Raw genomic sequence first — 24,894 nt, 5'->3', positions numbered from 1 at the left:
AGGTGTTATATGTTCTACATCATTCGCCGGTATATATTCCCATGTCCTTTTTTAAACGGCTTAGAACTGTAATAATTTCTTTCATTTGGAACTACAAACGGGCCAAAATTAAGTACACTTTACTTATAAATCCAAACGGACAGGGTGGTCTGGCACTGCCCTCCTTGCAGCATTATTACTTAGCATCCCAGCTGCAACACATCTCATCCTGGTTCTCCACTGGAAACTTCAATAACCCTGAAGCATTAGGATATAGCTCTGATCTGTTCAAAGAATGTGTTGCTCATGATCTCCTCAGAGAGGAGATACCTGCTAGTAAGATGCCTAACACAATTCTTACGCAGGCATTAATGATTTGGCGCCGTGTCGGAGGCCTATATAAATCCTTTAGCTTCGACGCACACACGCCCCTTTGGCACAACCAACACCTGAAGGAATTTGCCTCTGTACCGGAACCTCACCTATGGGCTAAAATAAGTATAATCTACTTGGGCCAAATAGTAGAGCACTGGAGACTTATCCCTTTCGCTAAACTGGTGGACCAATACCCTGCACTTTCGCCTTACTATTTCCGGTTTCTGCAACTGAAGCACGCCATTTACAGTCAGTTTAAGAAGGACCCTGTGCATATTGACCCACACTTAGTACTTGACACAATAGCAGATGGGCCTAAGAAACACTTAATAGGCACTCTATATAAAGAAATGATAGAGCGCTCTGCCTAGACAGGGTCTAAAGAAAAATGGGAGGCCACAGGTATGACTTTAGACAGAGAGGAGTGGGAAGATGCTCTGGAAGCAGTTAAGAGAGTATCCCTCAATGTTAAAGACCGGGCCACTCAACTTTATATACTTCATCAGGCCTATTTGACCCCTAGTAGAATGATAAAATACAACCCTTTAACAACAAACGTCTGTCCAAAGTGCGGGTATAGTGCTCCTTCATTTTACCACCTTATTTGGGAATGTCCACCGGTAGTAGATTTTTGGACTCAAATTGTAAACTTTCTACATGACCGTATGGGCTGCCCAATCACCCTCAACCCTCTTCTATGCATCTTGGGTGTAATAGATGAGGAAGAAATAAGAGCATGTACTAAAATGCTGATGAGAGAGGCACTATTTGCCGCCCGGCAAGAAATTGCCTTACATTGGCTGTCACCTAATTCCCCCCAGCTCTCCTGCTGGATTCAGCGTCTAGATAAAGGCCTTCCCTTTAAAAAATTGGTCTATACACAGAGACAGAATAAAACAATTCCACCTAATCTGGGATGTCTGGAAAGATAGAGAATGAGCTCCAAATACGTGACCTCTATATAAGCCTAAATATTATATAAGCTCGTTTGTGCCATTTCTCTTTTAATCTTAATTGTTGGTTTCTAAACGCACCTAGTCAGTGACAATTTGGTACAATACGAGCAATGGTTTGTTCTCCTTTGAGTGTTCCATCTCTTACACTTTTAACCTGTTTGATTATTCTTCTGTAATATGTGCTCCTCTGGAGTGCTGTATGCCTTTCCATGCAATTCAATTTGTTATTTACGCAACTGCATTGTCCCAATACTACCATATTTGTACCCCCATACAAAGACTGTTTTTCCAAAATGTAATCTCTGGTTTTCACTATACGATATATGTGTTTTTTTTGGTTTGAATAAACTTCTTTCTGGTTAAAAAAAAAAAAAAAAAAACTCAAAACGCTCAGAAAAACTCCTCTGGTGTGCACCAGGCCTTAGTGTGTATGTGAACTGATAACGAGAGGGGGACATTGGGCTTGATTCACAAAGCCGTGCTAACTGTGAACGTGAAGTGGTGCGATCGCAGACATTTGCGCGCGATAACACGGACTTTTGCACGCGCAAAAGTACACATTAACGCGCGCAAATGTCTACAGTCGCGCGATCGCGGCACTTTGCACGAGCAAAAGTCCGCGAGCGGCACTTCACATGCTAACTGTTTAGCACGCCCGTGCTAACCAGTTAACACGGCTTTGTGAATCAAGCCTATTGTGTATCTAAAAGGGTTGCTTTTTGCCAAAAAAAAAGTTTTTTTCTGAAATTAGCAAGAGTGAAGTAATATCAGTGAAGCGCTTCACAGTGTAAAAAGGACTGAACAAGTTTTTCCCAGAAAAAACATGAATGAATATATATGCTTCACTGTTAATGCTTCACTCTATATAAAACTAAACAAATATCCAATAAAAAAATATAACAGTCCTTTTTACACTGTGAAGCGCCAAACCTCTATTAGTGTGTATGTGAACTGATAGCAAGAGGGGGAGATTGTGGGTTGCTTTTTGGCAAAAAAACATTTTTTTTCCTGAAATTAACAAGAGTGAAGTAATAAAGGGGAGAGCTGCATGACTACAGGACATGATATGGGATCTGGCACAAAACGAATGGGGAGAGCTACAGGATGACAAGCAGACGATCTCACACTGCAGGAGGCATAGTTAGAGAAAAAATAATACTTTATCAAGGCATGTGCCAGTACAGTGCAGGGCAGCAGCAGAAGCCACAGCTGTCACTTTCCTGTAACAGGGCGACTGATGATGACCTCATGACACTGGGCTGCAAATCTCATTCTGTGGGCGTGAATGGGCATGTCTAACTCCAACTGTAACACCTCCCACAGAATCAGACTCTGAACCCCCCATGGAGCGAGAGCTGCAAAATGGAGGGAGAGAGTTGTAAGATGGAGCCTGCCATTCTCTTTTATTCATAGTTGTATTGCACAAATATGTCTACTTTTATATTGCCCTTCTCAAGTGTTTTGTGTCTAATCATTCATTTCAAAGGGATGAGGAGGCTCAATTTAGTGACTTTTTTTGGTTCAGTTCCTCTTTAAAAGATTAACTGTCTTTTTTATAGGATCTTTGAGGTGCCCAAAATCCTCAAACTATTGGTCTGTATTTCTGGATACTTTAGACAAAGCTGGATCAAGCTTAGGAGAAGGACCCCAAAATTTCTGATACTCGGCACTCAAACGGTATCGTTTATTAAGAGATCAAGGCCAAAGGCCAGTTTTTCCGGATTATCCCATTCCTTCCTAACCATAGATTTGAGAGAAGAATGGACAGGGATAAACGCAGTTTGAGGATCAGAAAGGCTCTCATACATCTGATCCAGCGGAGTCAGAGACTTTTGCTCAGCTTTAATACCCATAGTATTATGCATGGCTGATAATAAATCATTAACAAGATCTGGTGAAAAAGCAAATTTCTGAATCTTTCCACCTTTTTCACCCTCCTCATTCTCGGACATTTCCTCAAAGGATATTTCTAGTTCACCCTCAGATAAATCAGATCCTACCGATTCTTCAATCTCTCTTCTCCTTCTACCCGTAGGGATTACCGATACAGGTGGAGAATTAGTTGGAGGGATATTATCCTCAGGAAGCGTTATTGTAGAGTGAGTTTCAGTAGGAACTGAAGCAGATGAGGAAGCTACAGCAGAATCCTTAACCTCCCTGGCGGTAAGCCCAAACTCAGCTCAGGCTATGCCGCGCAGGAGGCTTTTTCAGGCCCTGCTGGGCCGATTTGCAAACATTTTTTTTATTGCACGCAGCTAGCACTTTGCTAGCTGCGTGCACTACCTCATCGCCGCTGTTCCGCACCGATTCGCAACTACCCACCGTGTTAGAGGGTGCCCCCCCCAGACCCCGTGCGCTGCCTGGCCAATCAGTGCCAGGCAGCGCTGAGGGGTGAATCGGGACTCCCTCTGACACCACGATGTCATCTCTTCCGGGGGAAGCCCTAAAGGAAATCCCGTTCAGAACAGGATTTCCTGACGGCCTGATCGCCGGCGGCGATCAAAGGGGGTGGGGGGATGCCGCAGCTCAGCGGCTGTCATGTAGCTAGCGCTAGGCTAACTACATGATAAAAAATAAATAAATAAATAGTGTTGCGCTGCCCCCTGGCAGTTTTAATTGACCGCCAGGGAGGTTAATCTCCTTAATAGCTGTGGACATCTCTGACCTCATCCACCCCATAAGATCCTTAAATATCACAGGTGATTCATTTTTCACAATCTTATCAGTACAATGGTGACAATTTTCTACTTAAAGAGGACATTTTTGCATTACATAATGGACATTTCTTTTCCACTTTAGCAGTAGAGGTAGAGGCAGAAGATGAATGATGCTGTGAGCTTGACTTGTTCTTTTTTGGGCTGCAGTAAAGCACAATACGCCCATAATTAAAGCAGGTTCCACAACATCCTCATGAACATAATATATACCTAATATGCACGTGCATATAAAACTGATAATGGAGCACCCCTGTGCTGCTCACCAGAGAGGGTTCAGTGCCAGACTCAGCAGATTGCAAAAGAGTAGGGCCTGCGGCGTCCTCCATGTTGCCAGAGAGAGAGCCGAAACATGGAATGCAGCTGCATTTAAATAAAGTTAAAAATTACCTGCACCTGACGAGATGATCCCAGCTACATCGCATTACCCCTGTAATCGGCGCTTCCTCCTTCTGGTCACACGAGACGCCAGCGCGTGATGTATTTCCGGTATGGGACCGGAACTTCCTGTTGCGCGCCACTGCACGCATAAAGATGCCGCCTGATAGGGAGAAGCCTCCTCCACAATGCGCAGACTCCAAACCGGCTCCCCTGACCGCCGTTTCGCGTGAGCCTTCTACAGCGCTGCCCTTGGCCAACTGACCCTGATGGCAACCCTGCGGAGGTTTCCCCGATGCATCCCGTCCGCGACAGAAAAACAAACTGACACTTGAAAAACCTCTCTCTCCGGACCCCCTGCTCCTACTTCTGGGGGATAGGCCCCTGGTTGGAACTATCCTCAACACAGGCTCTCCCAACACATAGCCAAGGCAGCCAGACTCCACATTGCGCGACAGTGGAGAAAACCAATACTGTCAATAGATCTCACTGATCACATCATCACTGACATCCTGATTTCTGAACGGACGTTAGCCATTATCAACGATACCACTGATGCCTTCAATAGAACTTGGCAGCCCTGGCTCTCGTGCTCACATACGATTGGTCTTCGTTCCTGTGCCCTTTCCTTCTGAAATAAAATTACACATTGCCCTTGACGGCCAAATGCATTAACCCGGACTTTAAATTTCAAACTCATCATTTATGACTGTTTGTAGTTAACCCAAAATATGTACCTGATACATTGTGATCTTGCAGTAAGTGGACTGTGTTCTCTCATTCCATATTGTTATAATTATACCATGCCCTATGTTAAGGGCTTTTGGAAAGCAACCTTGTATTCATTTAATCTTTTCAATAAAATACTTTTGAAACTAAAAACAAACTGAGGTCTCTATGTAAGTACAGGGTACTAATGCTGCCTGCCTGCTTGTTATGCACATTTTTTAATCTTTTAGCTTCCTGTCCAAATTGGGGAAGTTTCAAGTCTCAATGAGGAGTGCTGCCCTGGGAGACGTCCTGGAAAAATTACATTACATTATAAGCAGAGACGTGGCTGGGATTACAGCTGTGATAAGACGGATGAGGTCTATAGTCTTTTACCAGCCTGTGCTTCTGTTTCTCACAAAAATGTAGTTTTCAGTGGGCTGTTCTATCCCAGCAGCCTTGACAAGGAAGAACAACCCATCCGTTTCCATAGTTGCAAACTCAATCCAGCTGAGAAATACTTTTGTGGGGTGGTAATTCTTAGCTAACAAAGTAGATTAGCTCTAGAGCCAAGTTCTTAAGAGTTGTCTGACCATGCATAACTGGCACAGGTAAGAGAAAACCTGAGGGATGAATGCCGGGGTATAATGATGTTTCCAGGCTCAAGAGGAGTTAAAGCTTGAATTGGAGCAAAGAAACAAGAAAATGCTATCATGTAACGGTGTAGAAAAATAGCTAAACCAGTAAAAAAAAAAAATAGCAAGGAAAACACTTTTTTTTTTCATACTCACTATATATGTCAGAGTTGTCTCTTAGCACCCAGACTTTAAAGAAACCATCATTTCCTGTAGTAACTAGAGTCCGGTTTTTCTTTGAATCATCCTTCTGAAAGGCCAAGGAAGTAACCTGAGTTTCATGTGGCATGTTGATCCTTGAGCAAAGTACAAAGCTTTTTAGGAGAAAAATAAAATAAAATTAGTATATCTTATATAACCAGAACACTTTGTATTGGAAGACATTTAAAGTTCACCTATTTAAATTCTGTGAAACACATATTCAACATGATAAACTACATAATTAGTGGATACCGTAAAGGGATACTGTAGGAGGGTCGGGGGAAAATAAGTTGAACTTACCCGTGGCTTCTCATGGTCCCCCGCAGACATCCTTTACCCGCGCAGCCACTTATCGATGCTCCGGCCCCGCCTCCGGTTCACTTCTGGAATTTCAGACTTTAAAGTCGGAAAACCACTGTGCCTGCATTGCCGTGTCCTCGCTCCCTCTGATTCGGAGTCGGGGCAATTTTGGGTGCCTGGAGTCGGAGTCGGAAAAAAATGCACCGACTCCGACTGCTAATACATTTAAACTGTAATTAAAATAGAAAATATGATAAAATTTTCTATTTCTCAGATAATAGTCATAATAAATAATTTATACATACCGTAATAGCTGAGCTTAGTCCACAAAAATGAAATAAACCAATCCAAATTAGTTACTTGTGCTGCTTCAATAAAGCAGTCCCTGTATTTTTAAAGTCAGATATACACATCTGATTGTCACTGTATATATGATGTGTACACAGGAATCTCTTATATATAGTAAATAACATCTATGCTGTAAGTATAAAGCCTGATGTGTAGCCGTGTCACTAATAGAGATGGTCAATGAGATGGAAATAATTCTGCGTTGAGTCTGATTTCTGCAAATGTATGCACTCTCTTTGCTCATGAAATCAAATAATTTGATATGTTAAAATTTGGTTTGGTGACTACAAATTAAAGGGTACCTGAGAAGGATGAAAAGAAAACTTTTATACATACCTGGGGCTTCTTGCAGCCACCTTCAGGCTAATCACTCCTTTACTGTCCACCTCCACCAACTGAATCTTCTGCTATGAGTCCTGGTAATTCAGGGAGTCAGCACAGTTCGGCAGCATGCCGCTTCCACAGCCAGGAGCGTTCTGCACCTGCGCGATAGCGCTGCGCAGGTGTAGTACGCTCCCGGTAGCGGAGTGTGCGCATGCGCACTACGCCAGTCTGGCTCAAGTACCTGGACTCATAGCAGAAGATCCAGGTGGTGGAGGAGGACAGTGAAAGACTGATTAGCCTGTAGGGGGCTGGAGGAAGCCCCAGGTATGTATAAAACTTTAATTTCATCTGTCTCAGGTTTACTTTGTTATACAGTAGTACTATACTCTACATATGCACTCCCCACAGAGCTGCAGGGAATCCACTGAGAATGTTGTGAACATTGAACACAGAGGTGTTGTCTGTCACCCATAAACCTTGTTCAGATTGTGCATGAAGAATGTGTAATAGAGGAAGAATTCCCCTGCAGAGTACCTGCACATCACTTTTACATGTACCCACAGTTACATTGCCTAGGGCCTGATAGATGTTCTTTGTTCCGGTCTGTACCTTTTACAAGTACTCTTACCAAGGACTAGTTTTAGTCTAGGACTATAGGGAATAAATATGGCAATCTCCATATCCTTCTCACTTCAGTTGTCTTTAATTCCTAAGCGTTTGCAGTTAAGAGACAAATTTCATGTTACATACTTTCAATCAACAAGATTGTAATATGCAAATTAGAGGAGGAGGAGTCGAGGAGTCGGAGTAGGTGGAATCCTAAACTGAGGAGTCTGAGTCGGTGGATTTTTGTACCGACTCCACAGCCCTGGTTTCCCACTATATCAATTTGGCGTCCCTGGGTGGGCCCTGGAGAGATTAGCAGAACCTCTGGTTGGACACTTTGGAGGAACAACATAGCTGCAACTTTCCGGGCTGGTACAGGGAATGTGCATCCCATTGTAAGAAGGTAAGAAAAAATGCTTACCTCAGCCTGTAGAATTTGTTGCTGTGTTGTTGGCTCAGTCCGAACATTGTCACTGCTTCTTTATGATACAGGGGATGTTAAAGCTCCAGGGATTGAATTTACCCTGTACAAGGGATTTATCCATGGTGTGTGTATATGAATGGTGTATACCAGGCATGGGACAACTCGGCCCTCCAGCTGTTACGGAACTACACATCCCACAATGCATTTGCCTTTATGAGTCAAGACTGTGGCTGTCAGACTCCTGTAATGCATTGTGGGACTTGCAGTTCCTTAACAGCTGGAGGGTCAAGTTTGCCCATGCCTGGTGTATACGATAAGTTTATTGTATGTTGGACTGTTGTTGGTGAGGTTTAAAGAAAACCTGAACTGAAAATTAAAAGTCAACATAAGCATACACAAGTTATACTTACCTTCTATGTAGTCTACTCCTCAGTGTCTTTCTCCTCTCCTGCGTCCTGTTTGTTCACTGTGATCAAGGGAATTTTACGTCCTCCATTTTGAAAATGGCCATTACCCATGACAGCTTTCTGGTCAGCACACAGTTAAACTGTAACATCGCCCACTTGAGCCATAGGGAAACATGGACATTACCTGGTACATCAGTTTTCCTCTCAGCTATAACTGACAGCAACTGATATTTTACTGACAGCAACTGATATATTTCAGATCTGACAAAATGTTGTCAGAACTGGAAGGGATTATTAGCAGAAGAAAATGGTGAGCTTCTGAGAGGAACTGATGGCAAGGTAACTTATGTAATGTTCGTTTGAAGTTACCTCATGTGTTTATTTTAAATATTTTTACTCAGTACAGGTTTTCTTTAAAGATTGAAGTGAGTGAACAGTGGATTTGTGTGAAGGAAGCTAGTTAACTACTGCTTGGTTGGTGGTTAATGTCACAGGAGCTTTGCTGTCTATCTTTAAACTGGTAGTTGTAAAGTATATCCTGTGTGGATTGAGTTGATAAAAAGAACGCTTGATATTTCCTAAGGTGAATATTGAAAGTATTCTTACATAGTTACATAGTTATTTTGGTTGAAAAAAGACATACGTCCATCGAGTTCAACCAGAGAAAAAAGTACAACACCAGCCTACTCCCTCACATATCCCTGTTGATCCAGAGGAAGGCGAAAAAACCCTTACAAGGCATAGTCCAATTAGCCCCAAAAGGGAAAAAAATTCCTCCCCGACTCCAGATGGCAATCAGATAGCATCCCTGGATCAACATCATCATTGGGCATTACCTAGTAATTGTAGCCATGGATGTCTCAACGCAAGGAAAGCATCTAAGCCCCCTTTAAATGCAGGTATAGAGTTTGCCATAACGACTTCCTGTGGCAATGCATTCCACATCTTAATTACTCTTACTGTAAAGAACCCTTTCCCAAAAAAATGGCTGAAACGTTTTTCCTCCATGCACAGATCATGTCCTCTAGTCCTCTGAGAAGGCCTAGGGACGAAAAGCTCATCCGACAAGCTATTATATTGCCCTCTGATGTATTTATACATGTTAATTAGATCCCCTCTAAGGCGTCTTTTCTCTAGACTAAATAAACCCAGTTTATCTAACCTTTCTTGGTAAGTGAGACCTTCCATCTCACGTATCAATTTTGTTGCTCGTCTCTGCACCTGCTCTAAAACTGCAATATCTTTTTTGTAATGTGGTGCCCAGAACTGAATTCCATATTCCAGATGTGGCCTTACTAGAGAGTTAAACAGGGGCAATATTATGCAAGCATCTCAAGTTTTTATTTCCCTTTTAATGCATCCCAAAATTTTGTTAGCTTTAGCTGCAGCGGCTTGGCATTGAGTACGATTATTTAACTTGTTGTCGATGAATACTCCTGAGTCCTTCTCCAAGTTTGATGTCCCCAACTGTATCCCATTTATTTTGTATGGTGCTAGACCATTGGTACGACCAAAATGCATGACTTTACATTTGTCAACATTGAACTTCATCTGCCATGTATGTGCCCATATAGCCATCCTATCCAGATCCTGTTGCAATATGACACTATCTTCCTGAGAGTTAATGATTCTGCACAATTTTGTATCATCTGCAAAAATAGCAACATTGCTCTACTAGGTCATTAATAAATAAATTGAAGAGCACTGGACCCAGGACAGACCCCTGTGGGACCCCACTGCTAACAGTCTCCCATTTCGAGTATGATCCATTGACCACAATTCTTTGTTTTCTGTCCATTAGTCAGTTCCCTATCCATGCACACACTCTTCCCCAGTCCTTGCATCCTCAACTTTTGCACCAGACTTTTGTGTGGGACACTGCCGAAGGCCTTTGCAAAGTCCAAGTATATCACATCTACAGCATTCACAATATCCACATTAGCGTTCACTACCGCATAAAAGCTTAGCATGTTAGTCAAACAGGACCTGTCTTTAGTAAACCCATGTTGATGCTGAGAAATAAGATTATTTTCTACTGTGAAGTCATGTATAGTATCTCTTAGTAACCCCTCAAATAGTTTGCATACAACTGATGTTAAGCTTACAGGTCTATAATTTCCTGGATCACATTTTTTGCCCTTCTTAAATAATGGGAAAACGTGGGCTGTACGCCAATCCAATGGGACTCTGCCAGTTAAAAGAGAGTCACAAAAGATAAGATAAAGGGGTTTATCTATAACAACTTAATTCCCTTAGGACCCGAGGATGCATGCCATCTGGGCCAGGTGCCTTGTCTATTTTTAATTTATTTAGTCTTGCCTTCACTATTTCCTGCGTTAAGTATTTTATATTACAGGTGGAAGAGTGAGACTCTTCTGCATCTGTAATTTGCAACAGTGCTGTTTCCTTTGTGAAGACAGAAGCAAAGAAAGCATTTAATAACTCTGCCTTACCTTGGTCATCCACCATTGAGTTCCCACCCTCGTCCTTTAGGAGTCCTATACAGTCAACCTTTCTTTTTTTAGAGTTGATGTATTTGTAAAACTTTTTGGGGTTAGATTTGATATCCATAGCAATTTGATTTTCAGCTTCGATCTTTGCCAGCCTAATTTCTTTTTTACAATTTTTATTGCACTCCTTATAATTGCTTAGTGCAGCCTCGGTCCCCTCCTGTTTTAGGACCTTATAGGCATTCTTTTTCCTCTTCATTTTATATCTAACCTTTCTATTCATCCATAGAGGCCTTTTTTATTCCTAGACATTGTGTTTCCATATGGGATATACATACTACAATATTGACTGAAAATAAGTATAAAAGCTTGCCATTTCCCTTCAGTGTCCCCCCCCCCCCCCCCCTTGTAGTACTTTATCCCAGTTCACCAAACTTAGTGCCTGCCTAAGGCCCGGTTCACACTTGCGGTTTAGTAAAAACCGCACCGGATGTCCGGACCGCACCGTATCCGGACCGGACCTGATCCGTACGGTTCCTATCCGGATCCGGTCCGTTTGCATCCGGTTTCCGTGCGGTGTGAACACGGTTGCGGTCCGGATCCGGTTTCTTAAGGAGATAACATCCTTTTAATTACCTGGGGTCTGGGAGGTCAGCAGAAGGGTCTGGGGTCATTGTTGGAGACAGGTGGACGTGTGGAGACCATCCGTGGATACAGAGACTGCAGTTGGGACCATGGATCCAGGCATGTACTCGTAAACCTGGGAATTCTCTCTGTTGTTACTCGTAAACCTGGGAATTCTCTCTGTTGTTCGCCTCCTTCAGCAGACATGTTGCTGGCAAAAAGAGCTCCAGCATGAAATCGCTGCTGCCCCACTCTTCGCTGGGCCCATGTGGTCCCCATCCAAAATGCATAGGAAGTGGGGTAGAACGTCCGGTTTTTGTAGCCAGTGTGTTGTGCGCTCTCCGGCTCTCATTGCTTTGTATTGGCCGGATGGTGCAGTCCGGCTCCGCTCCGGATACGGCTGCCGGAGGAGCCGGACCAAAAAATAGCGCATGTTGGAACGGACGCCGGAGTCCGGATCCGGCCCGGATCCGGTCCGGCTCCGGTCCGGCAGAACGGACGCATGTGAACGGACGCATAGGCTTTCATTGCCATGCCGTGCGTCCGTTCCGTCCGTTCTGAAAGCGGTCCGGCTCCGGCACGGCGATTCCGGACGGCCACCGCTAATGTGAACCGGGCCTAAGTTGATTGAACTTTGCTTTTCTAAAATTCATAGTTTTAGTGGTCCCGCTGCCCCGTGGCCTATAAGTCACCAGATCAAACGTTATCATGTTGTGATCACTATTTACCAAATGTTCTTGAACCTGCACATTTGATACATTATCTGGTCTATTAGAAATGATTAGATCCAGTAACGCATTCCCCCTAGTTGGTTCCGTTACCATTTGAGTCAAGTAAGTCCTGTAGTGCTGCCAGAAATCTGCTGCTTTTACCAGAATGGGTAGCCTCAATACTCCAGTCGATGTCTGGAAAGTTGAAGTCGCCCATAACTATGACCTCATTTTTACTTGCAGCTTTTTCAATCTGCTGTAGCAATCACAGTTCTGCGGCTTCATTAATAAGAGGTGGCCTGTAGCATACCCCAATAAGCTATTGGCAACTTTTATTTCCACCAGGAATATTTACCCAAACAGACTCCACATCTTCTCAATCTTCCTCCATCTCATCGTTGAGGACAGCTGTAAAAGAATTCTTAACAAAGAGACAAACCCCTTCACCTTTTTTTCCCTGTTCTATCCTTCCTAAACACATTGTACCCCTCTAAATTAGCTATCCAGTCATGGCTTTCATCCATCCATGTCTCGGTTATTCCCACAATGTCATAGCCTTTGTCTTGACTCATAAAAGTTAACCTAGCCTTTCAGATTTGGGTTGTAAGTCGGTTAGTTAAAATGTATGCATGATTGCGGGGAAGAATTCACGCCTGCATCCAGTGGTCCTGTGCAATTAGTTAGTTAGCTGGTCTAAGTGGTTGGTTGTTGGGGCCAGAGTAGTGGTCTGGGAGGTACAAGGGGATTACTTCAGGAAGACGGTTTTTCAGAGTTCTTTGGGCTATTTCTTGGGAGGTGATGGGGGGGGGGGGGGGCGTGACCGGAAGCCGGCAAGAATAGCTGCTTAGAAAGCTCCGGGGAGACAGGCGCCTTTAGGTGGAATACAGTCGCTTAAACCGACCGGTGGCGATGGTAAAGGAGAAGGATAAGCAGGGGAAGCAGGCTGGAGGTCAGAAAGACACCTCTCCAAAGCAGACACAGAGAGGCATCCCAGAAATTTTCAAGCCGCAGAAAGCAGCTACTGGAACTAATACAACAAGCAAGATGGCGCCCGAGCCTGAGAAAACGCCCAGAGATACGATGGCGGCAAGTGAGACAGCGCGGGGAGATGGCGGAAGATCGCAACCACCCGCTAAGGTACTGACCCTTGGATATCTGTGTGATGAATAGCGGAAATGCCGCCGCATGTGCTGACAGCAAGGCGGCTGATTCCGCGTCTGATGCGGCGGTTTGTCCGCGTCAGCATGCGTCTGGAACTAATGGTGCGCATGGGAAGAATGGCGTGGGGGCCGCCGCGTGTTCCAACGGTGAGGCGGCGGATTCCGTGTTCAGTGCAGCGGTATCCCCGCAGCAACATGCCTCTGGGGTTTCTGGACCTAGTAGTGCACACAGATGGAGAGCTGCGCGCGCGCTGCAAGACAGGCTCTTTATACCAATAGGAGGAAGATCAGCTGATCAGGGCAGTCAGCTGACTCCTGCTCAGCTAGTGATTGGTTGATGGGAGCTGGGCAGCGCTGAAGAGCGCTCCACTATATATATATCTTGCTGTTCCGTTGCTGGTTGTCTGGCGTTGCGAATGCCCATGTGTTAGCACTCAGACCTAGTCAGATCTTTCACTGTGGTGGAACTAGGAGGACCTGGGAATCCACACTTAGCCAGCTTACTGTATATCATCTGTGTTATTCTCTAGTATAGTTTCAGGGTGTTGAGATCACGGCCCTCACACCCCAGACTAGGAATACTGTATATCATCTGTGTTATTCTCTAGTATAGTTCCAGGGTGTTGAGATCACGGCCCTCACACCCCAGACTAGGAATACTGTATATCATCTGTGTTATACATCAGACTAGTTCCAGGGTGTAGAGACCACGGACCTCACACCCAGACTAGGCATTGTTTGATATCTGTTATGACGTATTGCTTTCCTGACCACTCCTCTGATCTCGGATTCGGTACCTTGCACTTCTGACATTCCGTTGCCAAACCCTGCTTGCCTTGGATACCGAATCAGCTTCCTGTTTTTGTACTTTATCTGTCAGTGTGTTGCTGACCCGGCCTGCCCGACCTTTCTGGCTGCCACCCACCCCTTGGGTGCTCAGCCTTCCTGCAGGGGCCCTCTGCTTCTCAGAGGGGGCACTGCTGCAAAACCAGTCAGGGTCTTCTTCTCCTGGAGTCCTTGACTGCAGTAGAGTCGGTCTCTACTTATTGGACCACCTGCTACCCCGGTGGTCCAATTTCTACTGTTACACCAAACACTCACACACTCAGAGGTCTAGAGGTTAGACATATCTGATTATTGGCGATACTGCAGATCCTCAATAATCAGGTATATTATTAAGAGCTCAACAAATTCTATTGCAGGTTTGAGCACCAACCCATCCAACCGGAGGACCTAGTACTCACTTCTTCACCAAGGGAGTTTCTCCCCTCATCATCTCACTCTGCTCACGCCCCCTAGCACTGAAAATAGTCCAGGAGGCCGACGTCCTACACTTTGCTCATGCCCCCCTAGCACTGAAAATAGTCCAGGAGGCCGACGTCCTACACTTTGCTCATGCCCCCCTAGCACTGGAAATAGTCCAGGAGACCGACGTCCTACACTCTGCTCATGCCACCCTAGCACTGGAAACAGTTCAGGAGACTGACGTCCTACGGCACCTCCGGAAGCTCAACACCAGGAAAGCGCCAGACGGCATATCTCCATCCTGCCTGAAAACATGTGCAAGCCAGCTAGCCCCGGTTCTCACCTCCATCTTCAGCAAATCCCTGTTGCTAGGCAAGGTGCCCTTCTGCTTCAAAAAATCTGACATCATCCCAGTCCCCAAGAAACCAGGAGCCACTGATCTAAACAACTACAGACCTGTCGCTCTAACGCCAATCATCATGAAGACCTTCGAAAGACTGGTTCTCGCCTACCTAAAGGGTCATACAGCCACCTTAATGGATCCTCTGCAATTCGCGTACAGGGCCAACCGGTCCATGGAGGATGCCATTAATATCAGCCTAGTACACATCATGGCTCATCTGGACAATTCAAACACCTACGCCAGGATCTTGCTCCTGGACTTCAGTTCCGCTTTTAACACCATCTGCCCGAACATTCTGCATGACAACCTGACACGACTCGGTGTCGACCTCACTCTCTGCACATGGATCAAGGACTTCCTCACCAACAGGACGCAACTAGTGAGAATCGGCGGCTGCACCTCTAGTGTCAGAACCACCAACACGGGAGCCCCGCAAGGTTGTGTGCTGTCCCCAATTCTCTTCTCCCTGTACACAAACAACTGCACTTATCCGCCGACTCCGTCAAGGTCATCAAGTTTGCGGATGATACCACCATCCTAGGTCTCAGAGAAAATGGGGCGTTCGCTTATCGCAGCGAGATTGAGCGGATCCACAGGTGGTGCACGGACAACAAACTAGTACTAAACGCAGCAAAAACTGTGGCACTGATTGTAGACTACAGAAGGAATGCCCCTTCTCCCTGTCCGGTCTCCATAAATGGCACTGAGGTCCCCAGAGTACACAGCGCTCGGTTCCTTGGCACCAACATCACTGAGAAATTAAGGTGGGATGAAAACACCTCCGCAGCTCAAAAGAAAGCCCAACAGAGACTGTTCTTCCTGAGGCAGCTGAGGAAGTTTGGAATGCCGCAGGAGCTAATGACTAGCTTTTACACGGCCACCATTGAGTCAGTCCTCTGCTCCTCCATCATTGTCTGGTACTCAGGGGCAAATGAAAAAGACAAGCATAAACTTCAGAGGGTAATCAGCGCTGCTGAGAGGATCATAGGGTCACCTCTGCCCGCCCTTGACCTCCTCCATACATCTAGAATGAGGTCCAGGGCCAACAGGATTATCAATGACCCATCCCACCCTGGCAGTCGCTTCTTCGACCCCCTGCCCTCAGGCCGCCGCTACAGGACAATCCCCACCAAAACCACCAGGCACAAAAACACCTTCTTCCCCCAGGCAGTCCTCCTACTCAACGAATGAGAGCATGCCTGTAGGCCACACTACTCCACATAGTACACATCATATCATGGGTTTCCCGCACGACGGGGCTACTATCCGCACTATGTGCTTGGTTATTGCTGTTATTGTTGATGTTTTGTTGTTGTTAATATTGTTGTCGTTATACTGTCGCTGTGATACTGTTGCATGCTATGTAACCACTATCTGCACCATGTCGACGATGTCAACTTGCACTACCAACCTTGTCTGCCATGTGTCCACAAATAATTCCGGGTGTGGCACCCTGTGTCGCATTTGGCGAATAAAGATGATTCTGATATCTGTATTCTTGGGGATACTGCAGATCGCCAAGAATCAGATTCTCTCTCTGGTTGCTGACACCTATCGTTACAGAATGCCAGACCAAACCAATATGGACGCACTTGGCACTCGTCTGGACACACTCACCACCTCGTGGAAAATCTCATCAGAGTGATGGACGGTCAGCAGGCCCAGATCTCTAACTTATCTGGGTCACTACAAGTACTTCAGACGACTGTCAATTCAGTGCGATCCCCTCCAGTCACAGACTTGAGAATGTCTGTACCTGAAAAGTTTTCTGGCCATAGATCTGACTTTCAGAATTTTAAGAATCGTGTGATGTCATATTTTGAACTAAGGCCTAATTTGTCAGGGACAGAGGCACAGAGAATCACGTTTATCAAGACTTTACTCTCAGGGGATGCTCAAACCTGGGCGTATAATTTACCTACAGGGCATGAAGCACTTAGGTCAGTTGAACAATTCTTCAAGTCCATGGCCATAATTTATGATGACCCAGACATTGCGTCTACCTCTGAGCGGAAACTAAAGACATTGCGTCAAGGCAAGGATCCAGTGGAGGTTTATGCAGCTGAGTTCAGGAAGTGGTCAGTGTCGGCTAGGTGGGGGGCTTTTGCACTACTGGATTGCTTCTTATCAGGGTTATCAGACGCAGTTTCTGGACTGATGTTGGGAAACCCTGAACCTAAAACTCTTGAGGAAGCAATCTCCCTGGCAGTACGTGTTGATCGTCGCTTACGATACCAAAAGCAAACCCGTGGTAGGGACAGGGTTAGATATGTCTCTCATGCTACTATCCCACCTGCCTCACCGCCACCTGAGCAAATGCAAATTGGTCACTCCAAATTAACTAGTTCAGAGAGAAATCATAGGAAAACTGAGCAGCTTTGTCTATACTGTGCAGAGGAGGGTCATGTGGTGCGGAATTGTCCCAAGAAGTCGGGAAACGCTGCCGCCTAGGTGTAATCAGAGGTAATACCCTGGGCGCGCAGCCTTTACCTCTACATAATGATCGTCTGCTACTCCCTTGTTCGGTCACATGGGAGGATCAGACTGCTTCCACGGAAGCCTTTATTGATTCTGGTTCAGTAGCTAATTTTATCGATTACGAGTTTGCAAAGAAATTGGGTATACCCATGCTTCCCTTGAATCATCCAATCTTGGTCACTGCGGTAGATGACTCTCCTCTGCAGAGTAAACGCCCCTTGTCCCGGACTCCTAATGTGCATCTCAAGTTGGGGTATTACATGGGGAGAGTCTGCAATTTCTGGTCTTGAATATGGCAACCTCTACGGTCATTCTTGGCATGCCCTGGTTACAGATTCACTCAACTTAGATAGACTGGGTTTCAGGTCAGCTAACGGGCTGGTCATCCCATTGTAATCATCATTGTTTAGCGAAAGTAACCATGGGTAATACCAACATTCAGGTTGAACGTGTACCGAGACAATACGCAGAATTTGCATATGTCTTTTGCCCAAAGTCTGCAGACAAACTTCCCCCTCATCGTGCTTTTGATTGTCCGATCGACCTGAGATCGGGTTGTATGCCGCCCAGGGGTCATCTTTATAACCTTTCTGGGCCAGAGAAACCAGCTATGCAGGAATACATCACAGAAAACTTGGCGAAAGGGTTCATACGTCCCTCTCGGTCACCAGCAGAGGCAGGGGTTTTTTTTGTCAAGAAAAAGGACGGAGGTCTCCGTCCTTGTATTGATTACAGAGGACTTAATAAGATCACTGTGAAAAACCGTTACACTTTACCTTTGATTGAAGATTTGTTCACACAGGTGACCAACGCCAAGATTTTTTCCAAGCTAGATCTCAGGGGTGCATACAATCTGGTTCGAATCAGAGATGGTGACGAGTGGAAGACGGCCTTTAACACACCCGATGGGCATTACGAATACCTGGTGATGCCCTTCGGGTTGTGTAATGCGCCAGCCGTCTTCCAGGAGTTAATTAATGAAGTGTTCAGGGAAGTGTTGGGGAAGTTTGTTCTGGTGTACTTGGACGATATATTGATCTTTTCGCCCAATCTTGCTGAGCATCGCAAGCATGTCAGATGGGTATTAAAGAGGTTACGACAGAATCAGCTGTATGCCAAACTTGAAAAATGCCTCTTTGAGGTAGAATCAGTAGCCTTTCTGGGTTACATCATCTCCACTTCTGGTCTCTCGATGGACCCAGGGAAGGTTTCTGCTGTCCTGGAGTGGCCTCAGCCTGTGGGGTTGAAGGCACTCCAGAGGTTCCTGGGGTTTGCCAATTACTACAGAAGGTTTATTAAGGGCTACTCTACCATCATCTCCCCTCTTATCAGTCTCACCAAGAAAGGGGCTGATACTCATCACTGATCACCTGAGGCTCATATAGCCTTCTCGACCTTAAAGAAACTGTTTTGTTCTGCCCCAATACTGAGGCATGTTGATGTCGCCTTTCCTTTCATCATGGAGGTTGATGCCTCAGAGGTGGTGGTAGGAGCAGTATTGTCGCAGAGGTCAGGATTGCAGGGCAAGCTGCACCCATGTGCTTATTTTTCTCGCAGGTTTTCACCTGCCGAAAAAAAATATGACATCGGCAACCAGGAGCTCCTGGCCATCAAATTAGCTTTTGAGGAATGGCGACACTGGCTGGAGGGTGCAGAACATATTATCACTGTTTACAGAGACCACAAGAATTTGGAGTATATCAAGGGGGCTAAGAGACTCAGCCCTCGCCAGGCCCGGTGGTCCCTGTTTTTTGCAAGATTTAGATTTATAATCACATATACTCCCGGAAGCAAGAATGTCAAGGCCGATGCGCTCTGTAGGTGTTTTGAGCCCGAGTCTGTGCAGCTCGCTGCTCCTGAGACTATCCTGCCTCCTAAGGTAGTTCTGGCAGCCACTGAGACTTGGAGAGATTGGTCGGCCACTTTGAGTCCATACCAACAGACTGTTCCAGAGGGAAAGCCAGAGGGGGTCCTGTTTGTGCCACTGCCCTTCCGTTTACAAATTCTGCAGTTTTTTCATTCTCACAAGAATGCCGGTCATCCTGGAGCCACCAGAACTCAGGACCTACTGGCTAGGTGGTGCCTGGTGGCCTAGTTTGGCCTCTGATTGTAGGGAATTTGTAAGAGTGCACGACCTGCGCGAGGAGTAAGCCTTCTCGTCAGGCTCCTGTGGGCACGTTACAGTCCTTACCAGTCCCCAATGAACCCTGGACTCATGTTTCCATGGATTTTGTGGGTGAACTCCCTCAGTCTGAAGGCAAGTCGGTTATTTGGGTGGTAGTGGATCGTTTCAGTAAGATGGCACACTTTGTCCCTCTGAAAGGACTCCCCTCGGCCCAGGAATTGGCTGACCTCTTCATCCAGCACATCTTCCGGCTGCATGGCATTCCGGAAAATGCAGCGTCAGATCGGGGAGTCCAATTTGTTTTAAAATTTTGGAGGGCCTTTTGCCATCAATTAGACATGGAACTCGCATTTTCATCAGGCTACCACCCTCAGACCAACGGCCAGACCGAGAGAGTGAACCAATTTCTGGAACAATTTCTCAGGTGCTATGTTGCTGATGCACAAACAGATTGGGTAGTTTTTGCCATTCGCAGAGTTTGCGCACAACAACCTAAAGAGCTCTTCTTCTGGGTACTCCCCTTTTCAGGTAGTGTCAGGTAGATCACCTAAATTTGCTCCCCTGCCAGTCGCATCGACTCCTTTTTCAGCTCTGGAGGATTGACAGAGGGCCCTGAAAGAGATTTGGGGAATGGTTAAGAGGAACCTAGGGAAAGCCTTCCAAACCCAGAAGAAGCAGGCAGATAAACATCGGTCTGTAGAGTGGAGATTCTCCCCAGGAGATCTGGTGTGGGTATCTACTCGACATTTGGCCTTGAAGCGGTTGTCACCCAAGCTGGGTCCTAAATTTATAGGACCATTTCCAGTGGCCAAGAAGATTAATAATGTCACATATGCTATTGATCTCCCAGCCAGTATGAAAGGTGTAAGATCATTCCATGTGTCACTGTTGAAACCAGCTGTACAGGTGGACTCTTCTCCCCTCCCCCCCCCCCCCCCCTGTGTTGGTGGATGACCAACCAGAATATGAGATTGAAAAGATTCTGGATTCTCGCCTGTGCAGAATTCGGTGCAATATCTGGTCCACTGAAAGGGATACGGCATAGAGGAGAGATTTTGGGTGCCAGACTGCCGCATGCATGCAGAGGATTTGAAGAAAGAGTTCCATGATTTACATCCTGGAAAGCCTGGTGGAAAGAGTCCGGAGTCCACTCCTCGGGGGGGTACTATGATGAATAGCGGAAAAGCCGCCGCATGTGCTGACAGCAAGGCGGCTGATTCCGCGTCAGCATGCGTCTGGAACTAATGGTGCGCACGGGAAGAATGGCGTGGGGGCCGCCGCGTGTTCCAACGGTGAGGCGGCGGATTCCGCGTTCAGTGCAGCGGTATCCCCGCAGCAACATGCCTCTGGGGTTTCTGGACCTAGTAGTGCACACAGATGGAGAGCTGCGCGCCCTGCAACACAGGCTCTTTATACCAATAGGAGGAAGATCAGCTGATCAGGGCAGTCAGCTAACTCCTGCTCAGCTAGTGATTGGTTGATAGGAGCTGGGCGGCACTGGAGAGCGCTCCACTATATATATCTCTTGCTGTTCAGTTGCTGGTTGTCTGGCGTTGCTAATGCCCATGTGTTAGCACTCAGACCTAGTCAGATCTTTCAGTGTGGTGGAACCAGGAGGACCTGGGAATCCACACTTAGCCAGCTTACTGTATATCATCTGTGTTATTCTCTAGTATAGTTCCAGGGTGTTGAGATCATGGCCCACACACCCCAGACTAGGAATACTGTATATCATCTGTGTTATACATCAGACTAGTTCCAGGGTGTAGAGACCACGGACCTCACACCCAGACTAGGCATTGTTTGATATCTGTTATGACGTATTGCTTTCCTGACCACTCCTCTGATCTCGGATTCGGTACCTTGCACTTCTGACATTCCGTTGCCAAACCCTGCTTGCCTTGGATACCGAATCAGCTTCCTGTTTTTGTACTTTATCTGTCAGTGTGTTGCCGACCCGGCCTGCCCGACCTTTCTGGCTGTCACCCACCCCTTGGGTGCTCAGCCTTCCTGCAGGGGCCCTCTGCTTCTCAGAGGGGGCACTGCTGCAAAACCAGTCAGGGTCTCCTTCTCCTGGAGTCCTTGACTGCAGTAGAGTCGGTCTCTACTTATTGGACCACCTGCTACCCCGGTGGTCCAATTTCTACTGTTACACCAAACACTCACACACACAGGTGTCTAGAGGTTAGACATATCTGATTATTGGCGATACTGCAGATCCTCAATAATCAGGTATATCTGTATTCTTGGGGATACTGCAGATCGCCAAGAATCAGATTCTCTCTCTGGTTGCTGACACCTATCCTTACAATCTGACTGCAGTTGCAGGGGAGTTAAAGTCGGCGTTCCAGGCAGCTGTAGACTCCGTTAGGGGCGATATCCAAACACTCACCACGAAGGTGGAAGCAATATCCAGCACCACCAAGGCCCAAGCGGGAGACATTAAACGGCTGAAAAAGCAGTCTTCCAAACAAGACTTTCAGATACAGCAAGCCTTTCACATTATGGAAGACCTAGATAACCGCGGTAGAAGGAACAACCTTAGAATAAAGGGACTGCCCGAATCAATCCAGCCAACGCAGCTCACAGAAGCTCTACAATCACTTTTTAATAATCTCCTCGAGAAGGAAGCAGACTCTGCCATAGAATTTGTGCGTTTACACAGAGCACTGAAGCAGAGAGACAGTGAGTCAGACCCTCCGAGAGATGTTATCTGTTGCTTGGCCTCGTTTCCCCTGAAGGAAGAAATTGTGAAGGCTGCAAGATCTCAAGAGAAGATTTTCTTTAATGAAGCTGAGGTGACCATATTTCAAGACCTGTCGCCTATTACCCTCTGGCAGAGATGGACCCTTAAGCCGCTCCTAAAACTGCTACGATATAAAGGAATCATATATGAATGGCGATTCCCCTTTGGTCTCAGCGCCTTGTATCAAGAGAGGTGGCACACACTGCAAACACCAGAGGAACTGGAGTCTTTCTGTGACGCACTACAAATCAAAGCTCCTGCCTTGAAAGAATGGAAGTTGGAGTTTGGCATTTCTTCACCATGGCCGAGATTTGGGGAGTCCAGTCGGTTTAGAAATACAAGCAAGCAAAGAGGTGGCCGGGAAAACGAAAGAAAATCTTACAGACAAGAGAGACAAAGAAGCCCTCGCACCTCGGATGACTCTTCCGCAAACTCTTCTCAAGAAGAAAGCTAAGTACAAGGGTTTTTGTGCAGGAGCCTATTGCTACCTCGCTATGACTGGCTCCATATGCCCATAGTTTACATACCCCCATTTTTACTAGCTCGGGGGTCCCATTCCTGGTGGGATGGAGGTTGTTTTGTGTATGTTTTCACCTTTTACCTTGCACGTTAAGACACTTGATCTTTGCGCAACGCTCTGGGCTAGTGGGAAGCTGAGGTCGCCTTACTGACACTCTCATATCTTCTGTACACAGAAAACTTCAAGTCCATATTATACCATCAAAGGGACTTTTTTTTCGTGTCGCCTTGACTTTTGGGGCCTAACCTCAGTGGATATCGTTTGAGTTATTGTAGATATACTCCATATTGCGTATAAATCTAGTAACTACACAGAGTCTGGACTCTCTGCTATTAGGATGTCAGTCTCAATAGCTCAGTCTCAATAGTTTACTCAAGGCTATTATCCTGCTGGAGAAAAGCTTAATCATCATTCGTATTTGCAATGCCTTAACTATTTTTACAGCTGTACAGTTGCTCAAGATGTTGCATTGCTTTATATGTTTTTTCTGCAGCTTACGCTTGATAAGTATGTCTCTTCTCTCCCCTTGATGAGGTTATAATGGTTTAATATTGTTGCATAATGGATTGCAAAGAGAGAAGGGGTCTATACAGCTTATACTATACCATAACTCATATGATTCTGCAATGGGCTCACTTCACAGGAGAAAGAAAGGGGGGGGGGGGGAATAAATTAAAGTTAACCTCTTGACAGTCCTTATGCAGCAATGTTAGATAAGTGAATCCCGCTTTCATACGGGCCTCATTGGAGAACCGCTGCCTCATATGGGGGCTAAGTGTTTTCATACTAGTAGGACCCATAGGACCCGAATACTGCCTTAAATTCTCTAATGCTCTTCCTTATAATCCGCTGACACAAAGCTACCTCGTCTAAGGCGGCTAACTAATAGTAAGCAAGCTACTTTAATACGCTATACAAGAAGACTCTTGTCTCCCCATCGTGCTACATTTAAAACCGTGCTACATTTAAAACCAGTACCCACATCTACATACCAGAGCATAGAATACCAACTCCTACACAGTACACTGGAGTAGATAAATCTCTCCACTCCCCAACCCAAGACACGTCACAATTTTGTGACGTTGACGCATTTTCACAGATTATTCGTAGAGGTGTTAGATCTCCTCTACTCTGTATAAACACCAATCAGAAGTTGTAAAGTTGTTGTAGGTTTACAAGTGAATTCTTAACTCCACAGGATAAGGGTTTGATTCTTGAGAAGAGCGCACAAGTGCTGAGTGTCTCTGTATCTATATACGACCCCTATTTGGAGTCACAGAAATACTTCATGAGAAATGGCTAAAAACAAAATATCGATACTGTCCTTAAATGCACAGGGGTTGAACTTCCCATACAAAAGAAAGTGGGTATTATCCGAAGCGCATAGACTTCGTTGTGAGATTTTACTACTACAAGAGACTCATTTTCAGAGGTCTAAAACCCCTAGCCTAACAAATTTCCCATAGTATACAATGCAACAGCCCCTGATGGAAAAGTCAAGGGCGTTTCAATATTGATGTCTAGGAAGGTTTCCTGGGTGCTGCAGGATAGCAGGTTTGATGAGGAAGGAAGGTACATTTTCGTTAAAGGTCTTCTTAACACCCCAGTCACTATTGCTAACATTCACGCCCCAAATAAAGGTCAAGCCACGTTCATAACTGGCGTTACTGACGTTCTGCTATCATTTGCGCAAGGAATGCTTATACTGGGAGGGGATTTTAATGTAGCATTGAATCCATCTCTAGACACATCAGATGGCAGATCCTCCACGAGATATAAAGTCCTGAACAGGATCAAGCAGAACTTGGCACTGTTAAGGCTTGTTGATACGTGGAGATCCAGCCATCCCTCTGAACGGGATTTTACCTTCTGGTCTGCCTTGCATGAGAAATCGACTAAGATCGATTATATATTACTATCACAGCAAGACCTATCAAAGTTTGTAAGTGCACGGATTGATACACGCACTAGATCAGACCATGCACCTGTGATACTTACAATTGAAATAGGCAATAAACAAGATCAAATCTTCATATGGAGAATCCCGTCCCATTTAATAACGGACTTTGAAGTCCTTT

The 24,894-nt window shown here is 45.7% G+C and overlaps 1 protein-coding gene across 6 annotated transcripts in view; it reads right to left on the bottom strand.

Annotated features, from left to right (window-relative positions):
* WDR75 (WD repeat domain 75) overlaps positions 1–24,894 on the bottom strand; it is a 669,401-nt gene that overhangs the window by 338,245 nt on the left and 306,262 nt on the right. For all 6 annotated transcript variants that reach the window (XR_011022770.1, XM_068244930.1, XM_068244926.1 and 3 more), the window contains one exon: positions 5,902–6,059. Coding sequence is in view for 5 of the 6 variants with exons in the window: in XM_068244930.1 (XP_068101031.1) it covers positions 5,902–6,059 (158 nt within the window). In the remaining variant the exon portion in view is untranslated. The remainder of the gene's footprint in view (positions 1–5,901; positions 6,060–24,894) is intronic.

The sequence above is a fragment of the Hyperolius riggenbachi genome, chromosome 7 (genome assembly GCF_040937935.1).
Source record: "Hyperolius riggenbachi isolate aHypRig1 chromosome 7, aHypRig1.pri, whole genome shotgun sequence".
NCBI classification, from domain to species: Eukaryota; Metazoa; Chordata; class Amphibia; order Anura; family Hyperoliidae; genus Hyperolius; species Hyperolius riggenbachi.
This window is presented reverse-complemented; position numbering and strand designations above follow the sequence as displayed.